Raw genomic sequence first — 19557 nt, forward strand, 5'->3', positions numbered from 1 at the left:
CAGCATTTATAAATCTTATTATTCAACAATATTCACATTACAACATCAACACTGCTCTGCTAGTGACAGGTTCTAATAATCCCAATATATTGTATAGTTACTTTGTAATACATTATCGAGGCACTTCCAGTAAGTCTGGCAATAGAGGAGCTACAGTATTGTGTCTAGATTACAAAACAGTAAAAATAAATATTTTTCTAAAAGTTGTTTTGTCATAATATACTTTTAAATCTGTACAGTATATATTTTTTTTATACAAAGTCAAACAATATCTAGAAATAAAATGTCATATTCCACTTAAACAAATACTGGTGAATCACACAATTTCCCCATCCTGTAGGTATTGCTACATGTGTTAAGTGCAAGATATTGGAGAGAAGAAAAGAACTGAGTCTGTGAAGCGCCTGCTATATTAGATTTTTAAAAAAAACAAAAAAACATCTTGTTTGTCTTGCTTTAAAGGTGGTGAACAAAAAAGTTTGTTTTGGTTTCCTTTGTGACAAACAAGGAAAGCAGAGAATATAGCATTCAAACAATGTATACATACATACATGTGACAATGGTATGGCACAGGAGCCTGGCCCCTTTTAGAAATGACTGAAACAACAAACAATACAAAACAGAAATGTTTTTGGTTCAAACCATCAAAAAGAAAGTACATGGGCGTCAGTCTGAGAACAGAACAGTTGGTCAGTTACATTGTAGTGCTACTGGTGCATATTGACATGGCAGTGAAAGAATAACAGACCGTAAAGACAACACCACGAGCTGCTGCCTGTTACATGAATGCTGATAACTCTTCAATTTTAAAAAAAAAAAATCTGTCTTATTTTCACATGAGAGCAAAAATATATGCATATCCAGATATCAGATATAATAACACTGACAAAAAAAAAACCCAAACCAAAACAAAACATGCTCCTTTTAGGGCTCATTTTGTGCAAATCACAAAAAAACACAAAGTTCAAAAAGTTTCTTTGGTTTGCACAAGTTAATCCAGTGTGCAGCAATCCCCTTCTTCTCGTTAATTAAAAGAAACCACTTGTACTGGCTTTGATGATCTGAAATAGTTTGGTTGTTAGTTGTAGACCCTGCGCTTGTGTTGTTTTGTCGCCAAGTTTTTTTTTGGTTTTTGGTTTTTTTTTAAAATAAGAACACTTTGTAAATCAAGAGAAAGCAGAATTGTGAATGCCCTGGTACAAACCATTGGCCAGTGTCGCCATGATGACCAAGACCAAAAAAGCCAACAGATGACATGAACTTTTATGTTGTGGCAGTCAAGAATCTTAATCTAGTCTATGGTATTTAGAGTTAAAAAGGAATCTATGGGACTATACCAGTGGTTTTCCATGTATTGGCCCATTTACTACAAATTAATTAGCGTATACTGTATACTTTACATCACAAGTAATCGTCTTGCAAAACAATGCAGCTGTGTTTTACAAATCTGGATGTATTTCGTATTTATTTCCTGGCACTCGATGTGTTCCAATTATTCACGCACAACTTTATTTAAAGTACATAATCCATCCCAGTGAACATTAAATCTGCCTTAAGTGTAGCTTTCAAATCAGTTTCCAATTATACTACATAATACATGTAACAATAGCAAAAAAAAAATTAAAAAAAAGGCCAAATTATGCAAATTTCTTGTTCACTTGGATACATTTTAGAACTCACTGCTAATAAATATTCATACTGTGCAGAAATAAAGAGAAACCATGCAGAGATGCAGGAAAAATACTCCTGAAACTGATTTAAAAATGTTTAGCAACTATGCTAAGAATACGGATTGTAATTAAAACGCTAAAATTAAAAAATGCAAAACTCCTTGATAACTGCTAAAAGACTTGAAACCTGTTCTTTCAAAAAACTGAGTGACCACTTGAACACTCCCCTCCAGGTGACTGAAAACCCCCTAAAAGGCTACGCACTAGCACTTCCTAGTGTTTCGGATTGTTTGCGATGAGAACAGAAACTCAGTATTCTATCACAGCTTTGATTAATTCAAGTCTCTTTGATTGCTGCACTGTAGTGTACACAGTTAGTGAGGCAGGGCCGAGAGAGGAGGGAAGCGTCTGTTTTGACTGACTTGATCCCTGGTGAGCTTCTCAGATCGTGCAGGCCAAAAAAAAGAAAACAAAACAAAACAAAAAAAAGTGAAGGGAATCTGAAAAAAATCTTAAACAAATTGCCAAACACAGAGGTGGAACATGGGATAGTACAAGTGTGAGACATAAAAAGTCCATTGTAATAGTATGCACATTAGATTGTAAGTGAGGTATTGATATACTGTATAGTGCGTAGGGTATTTACAGTGCATGGAGCTCAAGCTCATTCGTGTGTATTCAAATTCCTGCTGTTTACGTGAGACAGGAGGCTTGAAGAGCTTTTTTTTTTTTTTTTTTTTTCCCCAATCAGGTGGTTATTAGTAGAATAACTTGATTTCAAAAGTTCATTGCTGTACAGAGGTTTGAAAATGTTCAACTAAAAGACCCCAGTCGATGCCTTGACCCACAGCTGCGTAGATCAGTCGTATATCAGCTGGTGTTTACAGATCATTTTGCGGGCTTATCATCACAAGCCAATGCAAGAAAAAAAAAGCTATTGGAAGACAATTTGTCAAGGAGGGAACCTGTAAATCCAAGCATGTCGTGCTCCGTATGCTACAAATGCACTGCTGCCATTTGTGCTGGCAGGTAAGACACGTGTTGTTTCTAGGGTCAGATGTCATTTAGCCGTTTCATATTTTTACTGTTGCCAAGCAACAATAGCTCTCCTCATTGTGGATCATTTGTGACATTAAAATGGACATCAGACGTTCAGAGCTCTCTACTTGAACGGAGACAGACTTTGGTTAGCGCAGGTTTCCTTTTTCGTAGCGTTAAAAACAAGCTGCACTCCTTTTGTAAGAACAGGGAATAAGCAATCAAGCGCATTATGCTGCACAGTTTAGCCCTCATTTGCACAATGGGCATTTTGATAACAGTGCAATGGATACAGCTGAGGATTTAGACAGTATTACGACAGTATTAGGGCAAGTTCAGCCAGTAAAAATAAGCAAACAAGTCTATTTAATAGATTGCTTAGTCTGTTTTCATCCAGCGTATGTGAATAATGAACTGTTTCCATAAAGTGTATTCCTCGTAGATGTTTGTGTTTCTGTCTTATGTTGCTCTTTTAATTTAATTGTCACTGTTTCCCTGCCTTCCTTGGTCATGTTAGAGTGATCAATCCTCACCCACGTCAAATGATCCATACTTAAGGACATTTTGTGACATCTTGTATGCACCTCAGCTAATTATTTAAACTATTTGCAACTATAGAGTTAAAAAGTCAATACCTTCTAGATAAAGCTGAAGCGGAATCGCAGTTTGAGTGCCCTTCTTTAATATATACCACTGCATATATAACCACATCCCACTCTGCTTTACCTTTGTTAGTCTACCTCACCTCTTGAGCCAGTCTCGGGCACCTTGTCCAAAAAGTGCTGTCAGCGTGCTGGAACGTGTTTCAGTTGTATTAAAATATGCCCCTCTTCACTTTGCAAATCTGATCAAAAGTACCTGTTACAGATAAGTAAGTGAAGACACTGAGTACCCTTCAATCCCTGGATCCAAGTCTACAAAGGCCCCCTGTTGCTTTTCTGATGTCAGATCAAATATACTGTACTGCATATCCCTGTAATACGTTTTGCAAACTTGGAAACGTAGATCATCACATGGTTTCGAATGCGACCGAGCTGGCTCATCTTCAAAGAGTTACATCTGGAAGACTTTGCTGAAATGTAAAAAAGATCTGACACCCCTCTGACCCCTTCATAAGCGCCTTCCTCTTTCATTACTAAGCCTCATTACTGAGGCTGTTCTCCCTGCTCACACTTTCCTCCATCACCACCAATATGAATCTCTCAGGACATCAAAGGAGACCTGCTAAGCCATATGTAATGTCAAGGACTACAAATGGAGGAAAAAAAAAAACAAAAACTTGAGTCTCCTGGCCCATGATAGGAAATTCTTATAACTTTTGCTTGCTCTGTTGCACTTTTGGCAAACAATGTGCAGAATGTAGACATTATATTGAATGATAGCTTTTGTTGATGCATTTCTCTGCGTATCTGTGGTGTGTAAAATGCTCACATCACTCATTCTGCCTTTTCTATTGGATATTGAGGACTGAGTATTTAAAATGCCTTGACAATATCATAGCAGCATTTGAGACTATGGAAGCTGCACTCCATTAATGCTTAAGTTTGCTGTACTTCATTTAACACAATTTATTGTTTAACATGATGCATTTATCCCGCTGTGGCTCTTTTTCTGTGTTTTAAAGTATGCTTGGTTCCATGACTCACAAATGGCTAACATTATTATTTCCATATTACTTTCATTGCCTTTATGATGAAAGACTCACAGTCTTTGCTCTCTTGTGGACACACAGCACCTCCTGGATGGCAGCAGCCTTCACAGGGTAGTAACGTCTTATTAACGTAAATCTTCTTGGGTGATTTGGAGCTGTGACTCAGCTCTGGCCAGGTTCACTATGGCTTACTGGATTACTTTACTTTCTGAAACATTTGGCCTACATACCAGCCTATAAATTATTTTGGAAAGAAAGAAAGAAAAAAAATCCCATCATTAGCGACTGCATTTACTGTGAACAAGCTAAAAAGTGACATAAAATATGGACACAAATGATATTTACTTAACAAAACACATTACCTTATTACCTAGTTTTGTGTCTCGTAAGTTAGTTTTAAAGTGACTAACGTTAGCGTGTGTTGTTTCCCTTGTGGTTCCTTTTTGAAGGGGAACGAGAAGCAGCAGCGAGTAAAAGGAAAACGGACGCTGGAAGTCCTTTTTGTTTCTGTTTCTCTACGGGTTTCTGCCTTCCTGAGTTGTGCAGTCTGGAAACATGTAAGTGTGCTGAACCGACTAATAAAAGACAGGGAGAAAATGACCGCTGACTAACATTGTTTGATATGAACAAAACATTGTTTTGTATGTTTTTCCTTGAGAAAAAAAAGCTTTTAGAGCATTAGGGTTCTTTGTGAAACTTCCTTTCTGTTGCGAGCGAGGAATGTGTGTCTGTTACAGCAATGTGTGTGTGTGTGTGTGTGTTTGTGTGTGCAGCTTGTGTGGGTGTGTGTCTCTGTACACAATGCACTACCTCTGACTCTTTTTTTTTTTTTTTTCAACCTCCTTCTGAAATACACTCAGTGGACACAGCTTTTTCCCTGTCTTTCATCCCATTGTCTTCAAGGAGAAGGGGCTTGTTGCACATCCTCAACCAGCTGGGCGGCTCCACAGTGTGTTGATATCATGGGAGCAACAAGAAGAGTAAAGGTGGGGGGGGGGCGCTGTGACAGTGTTTTACTCTCAGGTGGAGTGAACTTTGTGAATCAGGGCGGTTGACCCAAAGTGCAGGATGGGCAGTCTGGGTGTGGTGCAGGTCGTCCGATCCAGACTAAAAAAAATACTAAAACATAAACAAATACAGCTCATATTCATTTTCTTTTTCAGCTTCTTCTTCTTTCCCCTTTTGTCACTTAATCTTTAGCTGATCTCACCTCTCTTCTTGTCAGATGCACTGGGTATGCTTCATCCCTGTCCTCAACCCTGTTTTTGTTAGGCACATTTTACCCAAAACATCTTCTACAGTGTTGTGTCAAAGTGATGTGCTGGCTACCATATCAAGAGTTTAGTTAGGAAAGAAACAAAGATTTTTTTTTTTTTTAGACAACGTTCAGATTCCTGGCTTACGAGAAGGTCAAAGTTCATAGTATCACTCTGGCTCTTCCTCTTTTTCTCCTGAAGTCTCTGATTGGGGAAGGATTTCCTCTTCCTCGATAGCCGGTACCTCTTCCCTTTCATCGAGGTCATCAGTCAACTCCTCCTCTTTGCTTGCCTGCTCCTCCTCTTCCTCGTGAATGGCTGTGATTGGGTCGGTGGGGTTGCTGATGCAGTTCGGGTTCTCTTCCTGGGCCTCCTCCGGGGCTTCTGCACCAATCACTCTTTTCCACATTTCATGGTTTTCCAGCAGATGCTGTGTGATCTGGCAAAACACTTTCCTCCTGCTTACCTTTTTGGTTTCTCGACGCTCTGCGGGACACAAACCCAACAGTTAGGCAAGCGGATTGATACCACTGTCATACATAGCTTGGTAGAAGAAAACGGAGAAACAGCTAATGTGGCTCAGTTCGTAGTAAAGAAAAAATCTACAAGCACCTCTAAAACTCAACAATTAATGGGGAATTAGTTTGAAAAGCTAAATGTTGTGGTTTCCACTACAGTCACAAGTCCTCTAGAAGTTGTGGTAATTAGCACAAGGAGGAAGTCTGGTGCTGTTGTTGTACAGCCACCAAATCAGCGTAGGGAGGAGGTCGGGGTGGATGGATGGGTCGGCAAGACCAGACTTGCTGCTCATTTTCTGGTGGTCTAACTGATATTGAATGTTGATTCTTTTATTGACCCTATAACTTTAACTGTGTGTTTATTATTTTAACTATGAAAAAAAAGTTCCTTTAATCTTGAGGAGGTATTCATTCAGATCTTCCCTTCTTGCTAACCTAGCCAAACCTTTAGCAAAGGATTATCACATTGTGAAAGTGCTTCTTTTTGCTCTCATGAATTGTATTAATGGCGAGCAACAACTGACTACCAACTGTACTGCCAATATTCCCAAAATTTCAACTATTTAATCATATGGGCCATTCATTAAATTTGTAGTTTATGTAAAAGTCAGTGCTGTTTTCATTGTTGCAATCTTTGCTGGTATTATTTAGAAATACATCATGGTTGTGGGAAGTAAGTCCAGTGCTACAATGTGTTTCCAATAAATGGAGCAAAACAAAAACCATCTAAAAATCACCAGTCCATAAAAACGAAAGGCTGTTTCCACATTATCAGTGTGTTTTTCTTAGAAACTGTCAGTCAGATCTCACCAGATTCCACTGAGCAACAAAACACTAATCTCAGTTGTCAGTGATGTTGTCAGACTAAATGCTCGCTGAGGCTCATCATTACTGACCACACAAAATAATAAGTGAGATGTTTCCTACAACATGAATAATTAAGAGGTCGACATACGGGAGTTGTCAGAACTTGTTGACGCATCCTCATCCGCCAGATCCTCCTCTTCCTCCTCTGTGTCTTGTCCTGCCTTGTCCACTTCTGGCTCCAGCTCTCCCTCAGGCGGGTCGACCCAGCGTCCCGGCATCAGGGCGGCGGAGTCGTAGGAGGAGCACAGTGGTCCCACTATGTGAGTGATGAATGACTCCTGTAGTTTAGCGAGCTGCGGAGCGGAACGGTCCATGAATGGGCTGATGGGAAGGCCCAGGCTCGCTTCTTCATCACCCTAGAGGGGTGCAAACATGGTAAATATGTAGGAGGCTCAGGGATGATGAAATATAAATGCACTGGAAACTTAAACATTTATATATTATATAGGGATGGGATTTAGGAAGACAGAAAACATTTTCCTTGGACAAAAAATGCTTTTGGCTTGAACTGCATCCTGCAGTCGTTTCAGACTAAGTTTTTCATTTGTGAATTCATGAGATATTGAATTTAAACTGTCTTGAAATCAGCACAGAGTAAAGTAGAGATTCAATTAAATTTACTATCAACTCTAATATGAATGTACATGATACAAATTTGGTTAGATTATTATTTTTTTTAACTTTCAAGAAAATATTATACAAATGAAATTACATATTAAATCTATCAATATTTACATCTTAAAACCTTTTCGGCGCATATTGGTAAATTCTGCGTCACCGAAATGGTATGATCTCGGCTGCGCAGTTATTCTTCTGTACAGTTCACAGGCACAGATACGCTGCCTCTGGGTACAGTCTCCTGAAATTAGGTCAAGAGGACCATAAATAGAAAAACATCAATTCAAGCTATGGCTGATCTGTACATTTCAGTCACACAAAGGAGGCTGTCTGTAAAGATTCGCCACAGTAATGGTGACTAATCGGTATATTTGTACCCACAAGGCCACCGCCAGTAAATACAGACATTAATGTGACTAATTATCTTTGACCACCAGCTATGCATATGCTGGCTGCAGCAACCACATCAGGCTCCACACAGTGCATTGGATATATTGTTATCATACTTGGCATCTACTGTAAATGGACAGCAGATAAGGAGAAGCTGAAGTGGACCCTTAGGGTCTCGTTCCTCCCTCGTCCTTGTCAGTCAGGCTTTTTCATCCACAAAAACAGAGCAGTGATTAATGCATGTTGTATCCCAGACATGCAAGTGCGACATGTCTGAAATCTGATATTTAGGTTTATTTTGCTGATTGCATGCCTTATTCCACGGTAGCAACCTTGAAATTACCCCCATTTGTGTCGTATTTTATGCTGCACAACCCACAACCCAACAGCTTGTGTGTTACTTTCATATATTACAACGACGCTTTCATGTTTGTTTTCTGATGCTAGGGATTTCAAAGCTATTCACAAGGAGGACACAGGAGCAAGAGCTCCAATTGCTATGGCAACCAGAAACCTGGATGGCGTCAGTGCACAGCACTTGCGGTTTAGTGAGAGAGAGGTGTGTTTGTGTGTCTGTTTTGTCACACTGTGATCTGAGAGAGAAAAAAAATGTTAGAAGCGGATATTGCTAATGTTTAGAAAATCAAAGTGGTGCATTGCAGAGCATGACATAAATGCATTTGTGTGTGTGTTTACGTCTGCGCTGGCTCTGTTTCCATCTGTGATCGTCCTCTGTGTGACTGTGAATGAGTGCTGCCAGGGATGGCACATTTAGGTCATCCGTCTCCTCTCTGAAAAAAAGGAAACTGTATCCGCACCCTCTGTCTCTCACCCACTCTGTCTCACTTCGCTCACCCCTGTATGCTCAGGACAAACATGATTCTCAGAGCTATCAGGAGAACTGAACAGACAGGAACTGCAGAATGCTACGTATGAGACACAGATCAGAGGGAGGCTGCTTTCTTCAGCCATCAGCAGAGTTCAGATCAGACATTTGGTGCACAAATTCCCTTCATTGAAAAATGGACTAAATAAATATAATATATGCTGACACTGAGTTTTCTCATGATGACTAAGGAACTTTGTGAATACAATCTTCTGTTACAGTCAGGGCATCTGTGTACAAATGTAAAAAAAACATTTTATTCTGAGATGACAGAATATCATAGATACCACCAAATGTCAAATTAGCACCATTCTACTGAGAATGTTGTTGCTAGGCAAATAATCATATCTCTGTGGATAATCAGATTTTATCATTATGGCCTTGTTAGTTCAGAGCAGGATTTGTTGCCAGGCATCCATCCACATGGTCGCTAACAAATTCATGAGCTAGTAGGTAAGTGTTTTGAATATTCTGTTCAGAGGGAACATGCGGTTACATTCATAAACCTTTGCTGAAAGGTCCATAAACAAAGAATTAAATCCATATCATATGCAAAGCTGCTGCTATGCAGCGGCCTCTGACCTCCCTGTTGATGTGGCTCAGCTACACTCAAATGCACCTATCTGTCATATTTATTTATTTTTTAAAAACTTCATAGCACCTGCTTTTATTATGATGTATTCTGAGATTATTCAGCTTCCTTTTATGACTAATGGGGGTGTACAAGAAAAGACTGTTCTCTGCCAAAGTCAGAACAGGTTTTGTTGTTTCACTTAAGCTATTTCTGTTGTTCTGGTGCTTCTCATACTAGTTTGACTCGTTTGAAAAATGTTATGTACAATAATTATAGTATTTGTACAATAATTTTGCTCTAAACAAACCATAATTTTGATATTTCCTAGTTTTTCCCAAGAGTTAAATGCCATTGACCTGATTTGGAAGCAGTGTGACTATTCATCCTGTGCTAACCATGTAATTTATTACAGAAAATTGACCTTAGATCTGCTATTAATGATTCCAACACAGCTGACATCTCGTGAGACAGCCACTGTTGTCACTTGTAGCCTCTTAACAAGTGTTTGTTACTTTACCTAAGAAGTGTGTTTTCAACTCTTTTTGTGTGGAAATGCTCACACTTAGTTTGATTTACTGCACAACAAAAACATTTGTGATGCACAGTGTCAGCCTGCATTTGCAGCACACTGCGATTGGAAACATCAGCACAGATCTTCAAGCAGTTTGGGTGCTGCACAGTCTGGATTTTAAATTACGATAGTTTCCTTCAAATAATTTGCTGGTCTTGCACAGTTATTTGGTTTGAGGCACACAGCAACGCTGCACCAGCCTCCAGGATTGATTTCAGTCAAAATGTGCTTCAAAATTTTTCAATCAATTTTAATCAAACCACACTCACACAGTACTGATGAGACAGATAAGCTAAACATTTGCAGACCAAACATTTAATAAATATTGAATAACTAATGATCTATTTTTAACTTAATGTTTCTTATTTAGTCCTACTCTTTGAAGAAATACATTTTGATTGAAGGCCAAGTGTATGGGGGGCTTTCAATTTCCTAACTTGCACAAATGCACACTGTGTAATTTATATTATACGCTATTATAACTTGTAACCATTCATGTCATTTTTTTGGTAGTTTTTCGTTTTTTTACACTATTTTTTCCACTTCTGTTTGTAAAGTTCTTGCACGCTCCTTTCATTTGGTATAATTCATTTCATACTGTATTAAATACAGTCCCATCTATCTTTGTTTGGGGGTTTTCTGGTCCAAACTGTTCTAACTTGGAAACTGATGGGGTTTTTTTTGTTTGTTTTTTTAATTCAGGGTCTGCCCAACATATTTATTCCTTCTAGACTGCAGACAGTTATATAGACGTACCTGCTCGTAGAACTCATTGACGATCCCCTCCGTCCATTGCAGGTGCAGCTCTTTACACTTCAGCGGTCCGTTGACATCAGCTAGCTTTATACACATCTGGCACACCAGCAACCGGTCGTTCTCATTGGTCCAATCAATACCAGAGACTCCTTCATCACCCACCTGAGGAGACAGAAATGTTTTTGTAAAAAGAAAATGTGTAAAAAATAAAATTCACCACAGATTGGCTGTTAACATGTATTTAGGACAATCTACACTAAAAGTATTACAGAAACACAACAACATATTGAAGAAGAAATGACATGTTAGTAATTCCAGCTGGATGGATCATTAACAGATGTGGATGTTTACCTTTGCATTAAACTCTGCGAGGAAGTCAAAGTGCTTTTTGAGGTCAGTGGCCAGAATAGCCTCAATGACGAGGAAACGGAAGCGCTTGAACTCCACATGTTCAAGGTTCACCAGGAAGTTATACTCAGGTCGAGACATGAAGAGGTTCCAAGCTGAAGCTGCGTGATGGTTTTCCAAGACTGATCTGTCATTGTATAGAAGAGCCTGTAATGCAAGAGGAGAGAGTGGAATTAAAATTATTTATCATTAATAATATTAATATTGAATGGGAAACGTATTCATTGTGTCATGGTGTTGTTAGGGTCAGACCAAACAGAAAGCGTTTTATTGTAGTTCTTCTTTTTCTAATTGTGAAATGCTTTGTTGTAGTGGTTGAGCCCTTTATATTTTGGTTGTTGGTTTGCATTTACATTATGATCACTTTAAGCTCCTACTAATATGTATGTTTCTATACTAATACTTAAACTCACAGGAAAAGTAGCCTCATTTTTGATTATTCATAAACTTTGCGAAAGCAAACACGATTTATGTTGTAGCTTACATTACTCTTCTTTATATAATGATTATATTACTACATCTAAACTGTTCTAAATGTTTACACTGTTGCTACATGCAACAGCCTTTAGCCTCATATTCATGGAATAATAAATTGCTTCTTATCAGTAATGCAGAGCATTTCATACACAACAATCATCCCTTCAAGTCATTCAATTCTGAGCTGCTTATCATGCTTAAAATAATAATTAGCTGCTGCATAAACTCAAACTTTCTGTCTTGGCCTACTAATTCATATCAGGTGTAGAATTTAGCTCACTCGATAATATACATCACAATTATTGGAGCAGTTCTGTTGGACAAGCAGCAGCAGCTTGAGCTGGACTCTGCTGGTTGGAACTTTATTAATGACCTTTCCCTATTTCTGAGCTTGGTGTTTGCTTGTGGAAAGTGCATGAAATCCCAGTTGGAGCTGCCCTTGTTTGTTGTGAAACCTACAATAAATGGACCTCATTATCCATCAGGGCCACCTCTCTGTCGATCCAGCCCCTCCCCAGGCCTTCGGCGCTGCTGAAGCACGGCTACATTTGTTTACCTGCGGTGCGCTGGTAGCTACTAGGAAGGCGTTGGTTCTTCCAGGGTGGTCATAGTCGTGCATGGCAGCAGCTACATATAGAGCCATGAGCTCCAGGCCAGGGATTAGACCAGCCAGGGAGCCGTAGCCTTCTTCCAGCACAGAGTTCATCTTGGACACCAGGAAGCCTGTGGCACCAGGTGTAATACCATTCTCTGAGTCTGTGAACAGAAAGACAACAGAGACTCACTGTCAGTGACTCAGGCCTGAAATGCTGCCTCTTGTTACCCAATATAAAACACACTGTGTTATTAGACTGTTTTTATTAAGTAGAACCTGTTAATAATTTCACTGTTTTCACCCACTGTTCAATATCTCAGCAGTGACAAACCAACATCAGCATCAGAATAAATGTAGTCATGAAGTCTGAAGGGAAAAAAAGGATCAGCATGATTGTTTGCTATCACACTGTACTCGTGACTCATTGAATATGAAGAGTCACAAGTGAAGGTCGATCACAAGAAGAGACATTTACTGAAGTTGTAAATGCTGGTTCTGGGTCAGGACCCATAAGGAAGACTGAATGCATTAATACTTATTTAGCTGTTTGTCTTGTGGTGGTAAGACAGCCAGTTCTATATGCATACATAATGTATAGCGTGCTTATGTCTCTGTTTATGTGTGCACTTTTAGCTACTGGATGAATGCCTAATTGTCTGTCATGCGACAGTGTGTTTAAAGTGTGACTTGGCTTGTGTTTGCTTTAAAAAAAAATCTTCTTCCATGAGTGTGTGTGACACTTTTTCCGAGAGCATGTTAACAATAGAGTTCAACCAATGTTTTTACCTACTTTAGTTTGAGATTAAAGTGTAACAATGACGCCAAAAGTAGGGGTTTTGTTTCATCAGGGTTTGATTATAATAAAGTACAGTAAGTATAAAGAGTGTGTACCAGTGTGTATTCCGTTCTCGGTCAACAGGGTGGGCAGGCCCGGCACAGGCTGAGTGGTGAGGTACCAGACAGCATGTAGCACGTCAGTGGCATGGATTCGGTTGTGATCTGGGAAGAAAGAATAAAGCACCAATTCACACAAGTGTCAGCAGTAAGACCACAGTAAAGAAATCACAGTAGCCCATTATGAATCTGAATAGTTATATCAGCTTGTGGTGATACGACTACAAGCAAATGGGAAAGTGGTGGCGGTGGAGTATATATGGACCACATCTGCACTTTTCTGAAAGGAACCGATATTGGTCGATGCCATCCAGCTGTTATTATCCTAAAATTGACATATTGTAACTGTAACAGTTCAAAGCAGTGAGCAGAATGCATCTAAGGCTCAAACTTTTGAATAATACTTTGGTACTTGACACTTAGCAGAGATTTTTCAGTCTATCCCAGCTGACTCAGGGTGAAGGCAGGAGACACCCTGGACAGGTCACCAGTCTATCACAGGGCTACACTTAGAGACAGACAACCAAGCACACTCACATTCACACCTACAGACAATTTATAATCACCAATTAACCTCAGCATGTTTTTGGACTGTGTGGGAGGAAGCAGGAGAACCCGGAGAGAACCCACGCTGCACAGGGAGAACATTCAAACTCCATGCAGAAAGATCCCGGTGTCCCCACCGGGACATGAACTTGCGACCTTCTTGCTGTGAGGCAACAGTGCTAACCAACTGCGTCACATTGCAGCTCGCAGCTCAAACAAATACTGGATAAAAATGTGAGCTGCAAATTGACAATCACACACATATTTCCTGCATGTCAATGTTAAAGAATTACTAGATGGATTTTGAGACCCTTAAAGAATGACAATGTCCTTAAAGATCCGAAAGTTGTCAGGTTTAGGTGTACATCCAGAAGGGAAAAGCTAAAATGTACTTGCTGCAAATATGATTAGGAGCCACTATAAACTGTTACACAATCAGTTGTTGAAACCTGACCTTCCTTCATACAAGGGATACATACAAGATCTGTACAAGATGGTGCAAAAACCCAATTCATTAAGGCCCAAAAAAACTCCAACATTTAAAACCTTCAAGCTTTGTAATAGCACTCTTAATGCAGTGATGATATTTAGTCTATATCACTGCCTCCCTACAAATGCTCTGTTTTACTAATGACATTTGGGTGCTTCCATTTTCTTTGGTAGATATATATATATGTGTGTGTGTGTGTGTGTGTGTGTGTGTAAAATGTATCTAAAGCTGCACAAATGTAAAGGGAGTTATAATCTGGAAAAAGAAAAACTGCCACATCAAAATGTGAACTCTTAGATTTTCATGCATTGTGTTAGCCTCAAACATTTACATTAAAGCATAAGCTCATGCTACCCATCAGCTCCCAGTGTCAACATGTTTCCAGTATTGCCACTCAATTAATATTCCTGCTAATTGTACAGTAAACATATGCCACACGCTTCTTCAGCAGAAAGAACACCTGCTGTGAAATGTTTATTTTATGAGCAATGCATCCACCTTGTGGTAGCTAAAGGTAATGCCACATGTAGACATTTAAATTTACATAAATACGTGGAACCTTCTACTCACAAGGGATGTCCCTGTATCCGTTCTCCAAAGCGTGGAAATAGTTCATGAACTCTTGTACGGGAATCCTGAAGGTCTCAAACAGACCCGTGTCCTCAAAGAGCCGATAAGAAACCTGGAAGACAACATAAACAACATAATCACCACAATCGTCTGTGAAACCAGGCCTATTAAGAAATCTTTTTGAATGATTTTAACACTGACCTGTGACAGAACTAATATCTTTAATTTGCAGCAATGTATGTTAGCAATTAAGTATCTGGGGGTGGGAATCTCTTTGTGATTCAAAGAAATACTTGTATTGTAAAAAATGTTATCAGGTGTGTCTCCGTTGGACCTAACTTACCTGTCAGATATGTGTTTCACTGCTGTGAGAATATTTATACACTATAACCTGCTGTACAAACACACAGTTCTTACGAGAGGTTTTATATATTCAAAAAATACCAAAAAGTTACGTATATCACCGATTGTTTCGTTCGATTTCTTGTGTTAATGTTGTTACAAATTTACCCTTTCCTCTACCTACAATGACATCTGATGTCACCACCTCATTAAGCTGCTAATTACACCGTTCACATGGACACTTCTTTCAATATGTGTTCCTGTTTATTGAATCAACATGATATGTTTATAAAATCATACAGGTTGCAACATTTCCTCACTAATCAGTGTTTACCTGGCTGAGGATGCAGCCTGCTTTGCCATGAGTCTTTTCCACAAGACTGAAAATTGGGAAGTTCCAGCTGACGAGCTGACTCATCAGAGGCTCCAGCGTTGGCACTACTGGGGCCTCTGAGGCCAAGATGGGCTTGTCCTGTCAGGTAAAGATACGGAGGAAAGATACTTGCAAGTACAGTAAAATACCTTGAATTATTTTAACTTTTGAGGAGCTGATAAGCACCAGCAGGAACAGTAACAGTAAGCAACAGTGAGCAAGTATTGTACGGCATTTGAGAAAGTGCCAGTTGTTTATCAAGCAGAATTTGAAGCACGTGACCTGTCATGTAGATTCTCAGTCATCCAGATCATGATAATACCAGGAGCTTTAGTTACAAAAACAAACAAAAACAAACAAATGGCTTCTCTTTTAGGTTCTTGAAGCTGTTTCAGCTCCAATCCAAAAGGTTCCTTCAGTTCATGACTTGCTTCCTTGATGCAAAATCAAGCATGTCTGATCGCCTACCTCTGGTGATGGCAGGAGAGGGTGAAGAACGATGCCATCTGTTGGAAACTCCCTGCAACCTTCCCTCGCTTCAGGCGGCTTCTTGCCTCCTTCTCCCTCCTCTTCATTCTGTGCAAAGTCGCTGCTGTCACTGTGGTTGGTCTCATAGGTGCTGTCGTAGGTGCTGTCATAGTCTGATGAAGCTACTGCACGCTCATCTGAGAAAAAACATTACACGTACACACAAAAGAGTTTCTTTTGTTACAGTTTCCTGCACAGATGCTTCTACCACACCAAACACTTTGGCCTCATTACTTTTTGGACTCTATGAATAATGCATCGTCTCTCCAAAACTCTTGTTTTCCTGCTTAAAGTTGATGAGTCAGTTTAAAGCTAAACAAAGGCAGAAAAGCTTGCAGGCTGTACGTTACCTGGATGTGGTATTCTGTCTCCTTTGTCGACAGATTCTACCCCGTGGTTTAATCGACTGCTGAACGGCCTGCCACAGCTGCCAGAAGGAGAGCAGAGAAACACTAACATATTCAGAGGACAAGCACTGGTCCATCCTGATCATTCTCTTTCATCTGATAATTAACCCAGCTACTTTCCTCTCTCAGCGCAGACTAATGAAGTGACTAATTTCCTCTCATTCTCACACAAATGAACACTCATACATGAATTGTGAGTTTAAGTTTTCTATATTTAGATTTGCTCATTAAACTGGCGAGAAATAGAATTAACCCGGCACGTGACTGCGTGTCAGTTACCTGCCACAAAGCGATGGAGGCCGCCAATGAGTGGTGGTGGAGCTCGGGGCGCTCTGGCTGTGAGTTAAGGCTCTGTGATGGCTCTTGGGGGCCACAGCGCCGGGTACCCGCTCTGTTAGTGGCCCGGCCGGCTCAGGAAGCTGCACTGAACAAGTCTTTATTGTCGGGCTGGAGACAGGCGTGCCCTGGACGGGAGGAGACGGGCATGGAGAGCCCAGAGGTGATATGTTGGAGGGGGGGAAACCTGAAAGAGATGGTTTCAGATTGTAAACACCCTCATCTGAAAGTAAGGTTCTCAATGTACACTACTTTGTGTCTTAGGAAATTTGCAAAACACACACCTGGTCTTCCCAGTGGTTTGCTGTAGAGGTGGTTGGACGTGACAGAGGCAGCACAGGAGGCGGACATGGAGCGACTCTTCGAGATGGTCATCATCACAGAGTTGCCCCACAATTCACTGGGTGAAGGTAAGAAAGTCAGATAAAGAAATGGTACGAACTCTGAGACGTCTTTGAGTGATGTGGCGTTACCTGTCTGGAGTGTGTTTGATGCTGGCTGAGCGGTCTCTGCGTACGGGGCCGGGCTCGATGGTGGGCAGCCCCGTAGCTGAGGTGGTTGTGGTCCAAGTTGATGAAATTCTCCTCAGCAATCCTGGGGGCAAACTCCGCCTGAGACGCTGCACCACAGACAAACGTAGAAACTTTTAGCCACTTACAAGAGCTTCACAGGGAAGCACCAACAGTGTGCTCATGCTTCAGAGACAACCTACAAGTGAAGGAACTTTAAATAAAGTAGTTGTAATAGATCTTACTGGACACAATTCAGAAACATCAAAGATACAACCCTGCCTATATGTACAGTTTGTGCAACATGATAAGTAGACATACAACTTGAGATTCAAATTTTCTTACTTTCTTTTTTTTATTGACCCAAGAATAAACTTTGTGCATGCCAATATATAAAGATGCCCGTGTAGCTATGCGGATTTGGTAATAGAAACTTCTGCAAATATTATTATACTTCAATTTTTTACTTTGCTAAAATTCTAACATACACATCAATTGGAAAGGGTGACAACTGCGGTACAAATAACCTCTTGTGGCGAAAGTACACGGCTGCACTAGTGGATACATGGAGCTATGTCATTAAATGTTGCCAAACACATTGTAAAGTGGACTTTACAGTGTCTCAGTTGTGTTAATCTTTGACTAACGGTGGATAAAAACAGTTCAGAATTTCAGAATTCAGCCTTTCCCAGCAATCCAAGTCCCTCAATGTTGCCGTACAGACGTTGAGCTACTCACAGTGTGGCTTGTTCATGCTCTAAACTTAAAAGAACAGTCAGTATAAATGATTTCTTTCTCGTCTGTAACTGACAAATGTTTATTATGACGAGTGTGTGCAATAGAAATCGGATAGTGGGAAATGTATTTGTACTCTTATAAGCTTTTCAATCTCATCTGAATATCTCTTATGTTCTAATATACAACCAAAGGTGAGCATCATTATTGTTCAACCAACTTCCAGACAGTCCCAAGTGACTTATTCATAAATATCACAATGTTTGTTTCCCAGTAGGACGTTTTGTAATAAGTTTCTTATTCAAAAGGTTTAGATTATTAATGCAGTACTTATTAATGAAGTGTGTTAATGTGACTGCATTTCTCATTTGCTTTCACATTTCCCAATATTGTCTTTAAAACGTCTAGCATTGTCTCATATTTAAATCATACCGTGCCACAGCTACTATTTGGATATTGGTTATCCAAAATGACTGCTTGAAAGCTTGGATCACACTGACTCCATGAGCATAGAAAAAAGTAAAACGATCCAAAAAGTCACACACAGTTCACACTAGACACAAGCTAGAGACAGAAAAGTGCTGCCAACTGAACGGAGCATCAATGTCACACTTGCTCTGTGAAGAAATTTCGCTCTAATTTTAAGTTAAAACCTGAAGTTTCAGCCTCAGGCGTATGTCTTAACAAATAAAAAAGGACATATACATCTGCAGAGCAACTGCTGTGCACATTTTTCTCCTCCATCGGAGAAGCAAAGACATCAAACTGGAGCCGTATCTGTATTTCAGGCCTATTGCTGTTCTGTAAAAAGCATACAGGAGACTGAATGTTAAGTAGACATGCTTGACAATCTATCCAGTGTTGTAAATTTTCTTGTAAAACCAAGAGAGGAACTCAGTTAACTGTCAGCTTATAATTTTGTACTGCTGGGTTTTAGTTTGGGCTGCAAGGTAGCTCGGTGGTTAGCACCGTTGCCTCGCAGCTGGAAGGTCACCGGGGTCTTTCTGCATGGCGCTTGCATGTTCTCCCCGTGCAGCGTGGATTCTCTGGCTTCCAGTCCAAAAACATGTTGAGGTTAATTGGTGATTCTAAATTGTCTGTAGGTGTGAATGTGAGTGTGCTTGGTTGTCTGTCTCTAAGTGTAGCCCTGTGATAGACTGGTGACCTGTCCAGGGTGTCCCCTGCCTTCACCCTGAGTCAGCTGGGATAGACTCCAGCCCCCCATGACCCTAGTGAGGGTTAAGCGGTGTGTAGATAATGGTTAGATAGATGAGTTTTTTTTTATTTTATTTGTACACAGATGCACAGTGGAATATAGAGGGCAGCAAAGGATCAGATTTCTTCTAAAAAAATAAAAAATAAAAACGTATGTGCTCAGGAAGATCACTGCACACATACACAAAAAACACCCAACGCACACATACACATGCACTCAGGCTGTCTTGTGATGCTTCTTTCCTACAGTGAGGGAAATCTAATCAAAGATCTCTAATAGAGTGTGAAAGAAAGTCAGAGGAGGAGGAGGAGGAGGAGGAGGAGAGTAAAATAGAGG

The 19557-nt window shown here is 40.0% G+C and overlaps 1 protein-coding gene across 1 annotated transcript in view; it reads right to left on the minus strand.

Moving 5' to 3' along the window:
* Positions 1 to 19557, minus strand: part of LOC103361980 (cGMP-inhibited 3',5'-cyclic phosphodiesterase A-like) — a 59149-nt gene continuing 39592 nt past the window's right edge. Inside the window, exons 3-15 of the mRNA XM_008288211.1 lie at positions 17235 to 17380; positions 17046 to 17161; positions 16705 to 16948; positions 16369 to 16445; positions 15959 to 16155; positions 15452 to 15589; positions 14776 to 14887; positions 13167 to 13274; positions 12237 to 12436; positions 11147 to 11350; positions 10796 to 10957; positions 7089 to 7356; positions 1 to 6101 (exon numbers count right to left, since the gene is read on the minus strand). Coding sequence (XP_008286433.1) covers positions 5785 to 6101; positions 7089 to 7356; positions 10796 to 10957; positions 11147 to 11350; positions 12237 to 12436; positions 13167 to 13274; positions 14776 to 14887; positions 15452 to 15589; positions 15959 to 16155; positions 16369 to 16445; positions 16705 to 16948; positions 17046 to 17161; positions 17235 to 17380 — 2289 coding nt within the window. The 3' untranslated portion in view covers positions 1 to 5784. The remainder of the gene's footprint in view (positions 6102 to 7088; positions 7357 to 10795; positions 10958 to 11146; positions 11351 to 12236; positions 12437 to 13166; positions 13275 to 14775; positions 14888 to 15451; positions 15590 to 15958; positions 16156 to 16368; positions 16446 to 16704; positions 16949 to 17045; positions 17162 to 17234; positions 17381 to 19557) is intronic.

Source organism: Stegastes partitus, unplaced genomic scaffold (assembly GCF_000690725.1).
Source record: "Stegastes partitus isolate 25-593 unplaced genomic scaffold, Stegastes_partitus-1.0.2 Scaffold547, whole genome shotgun sequence".
NCBI classification, from domain to species: Eukaryota; Metazoa; Chordata; class Actinopteri; family Pomacentridae; genus Stegastes; species Stegastes partitus.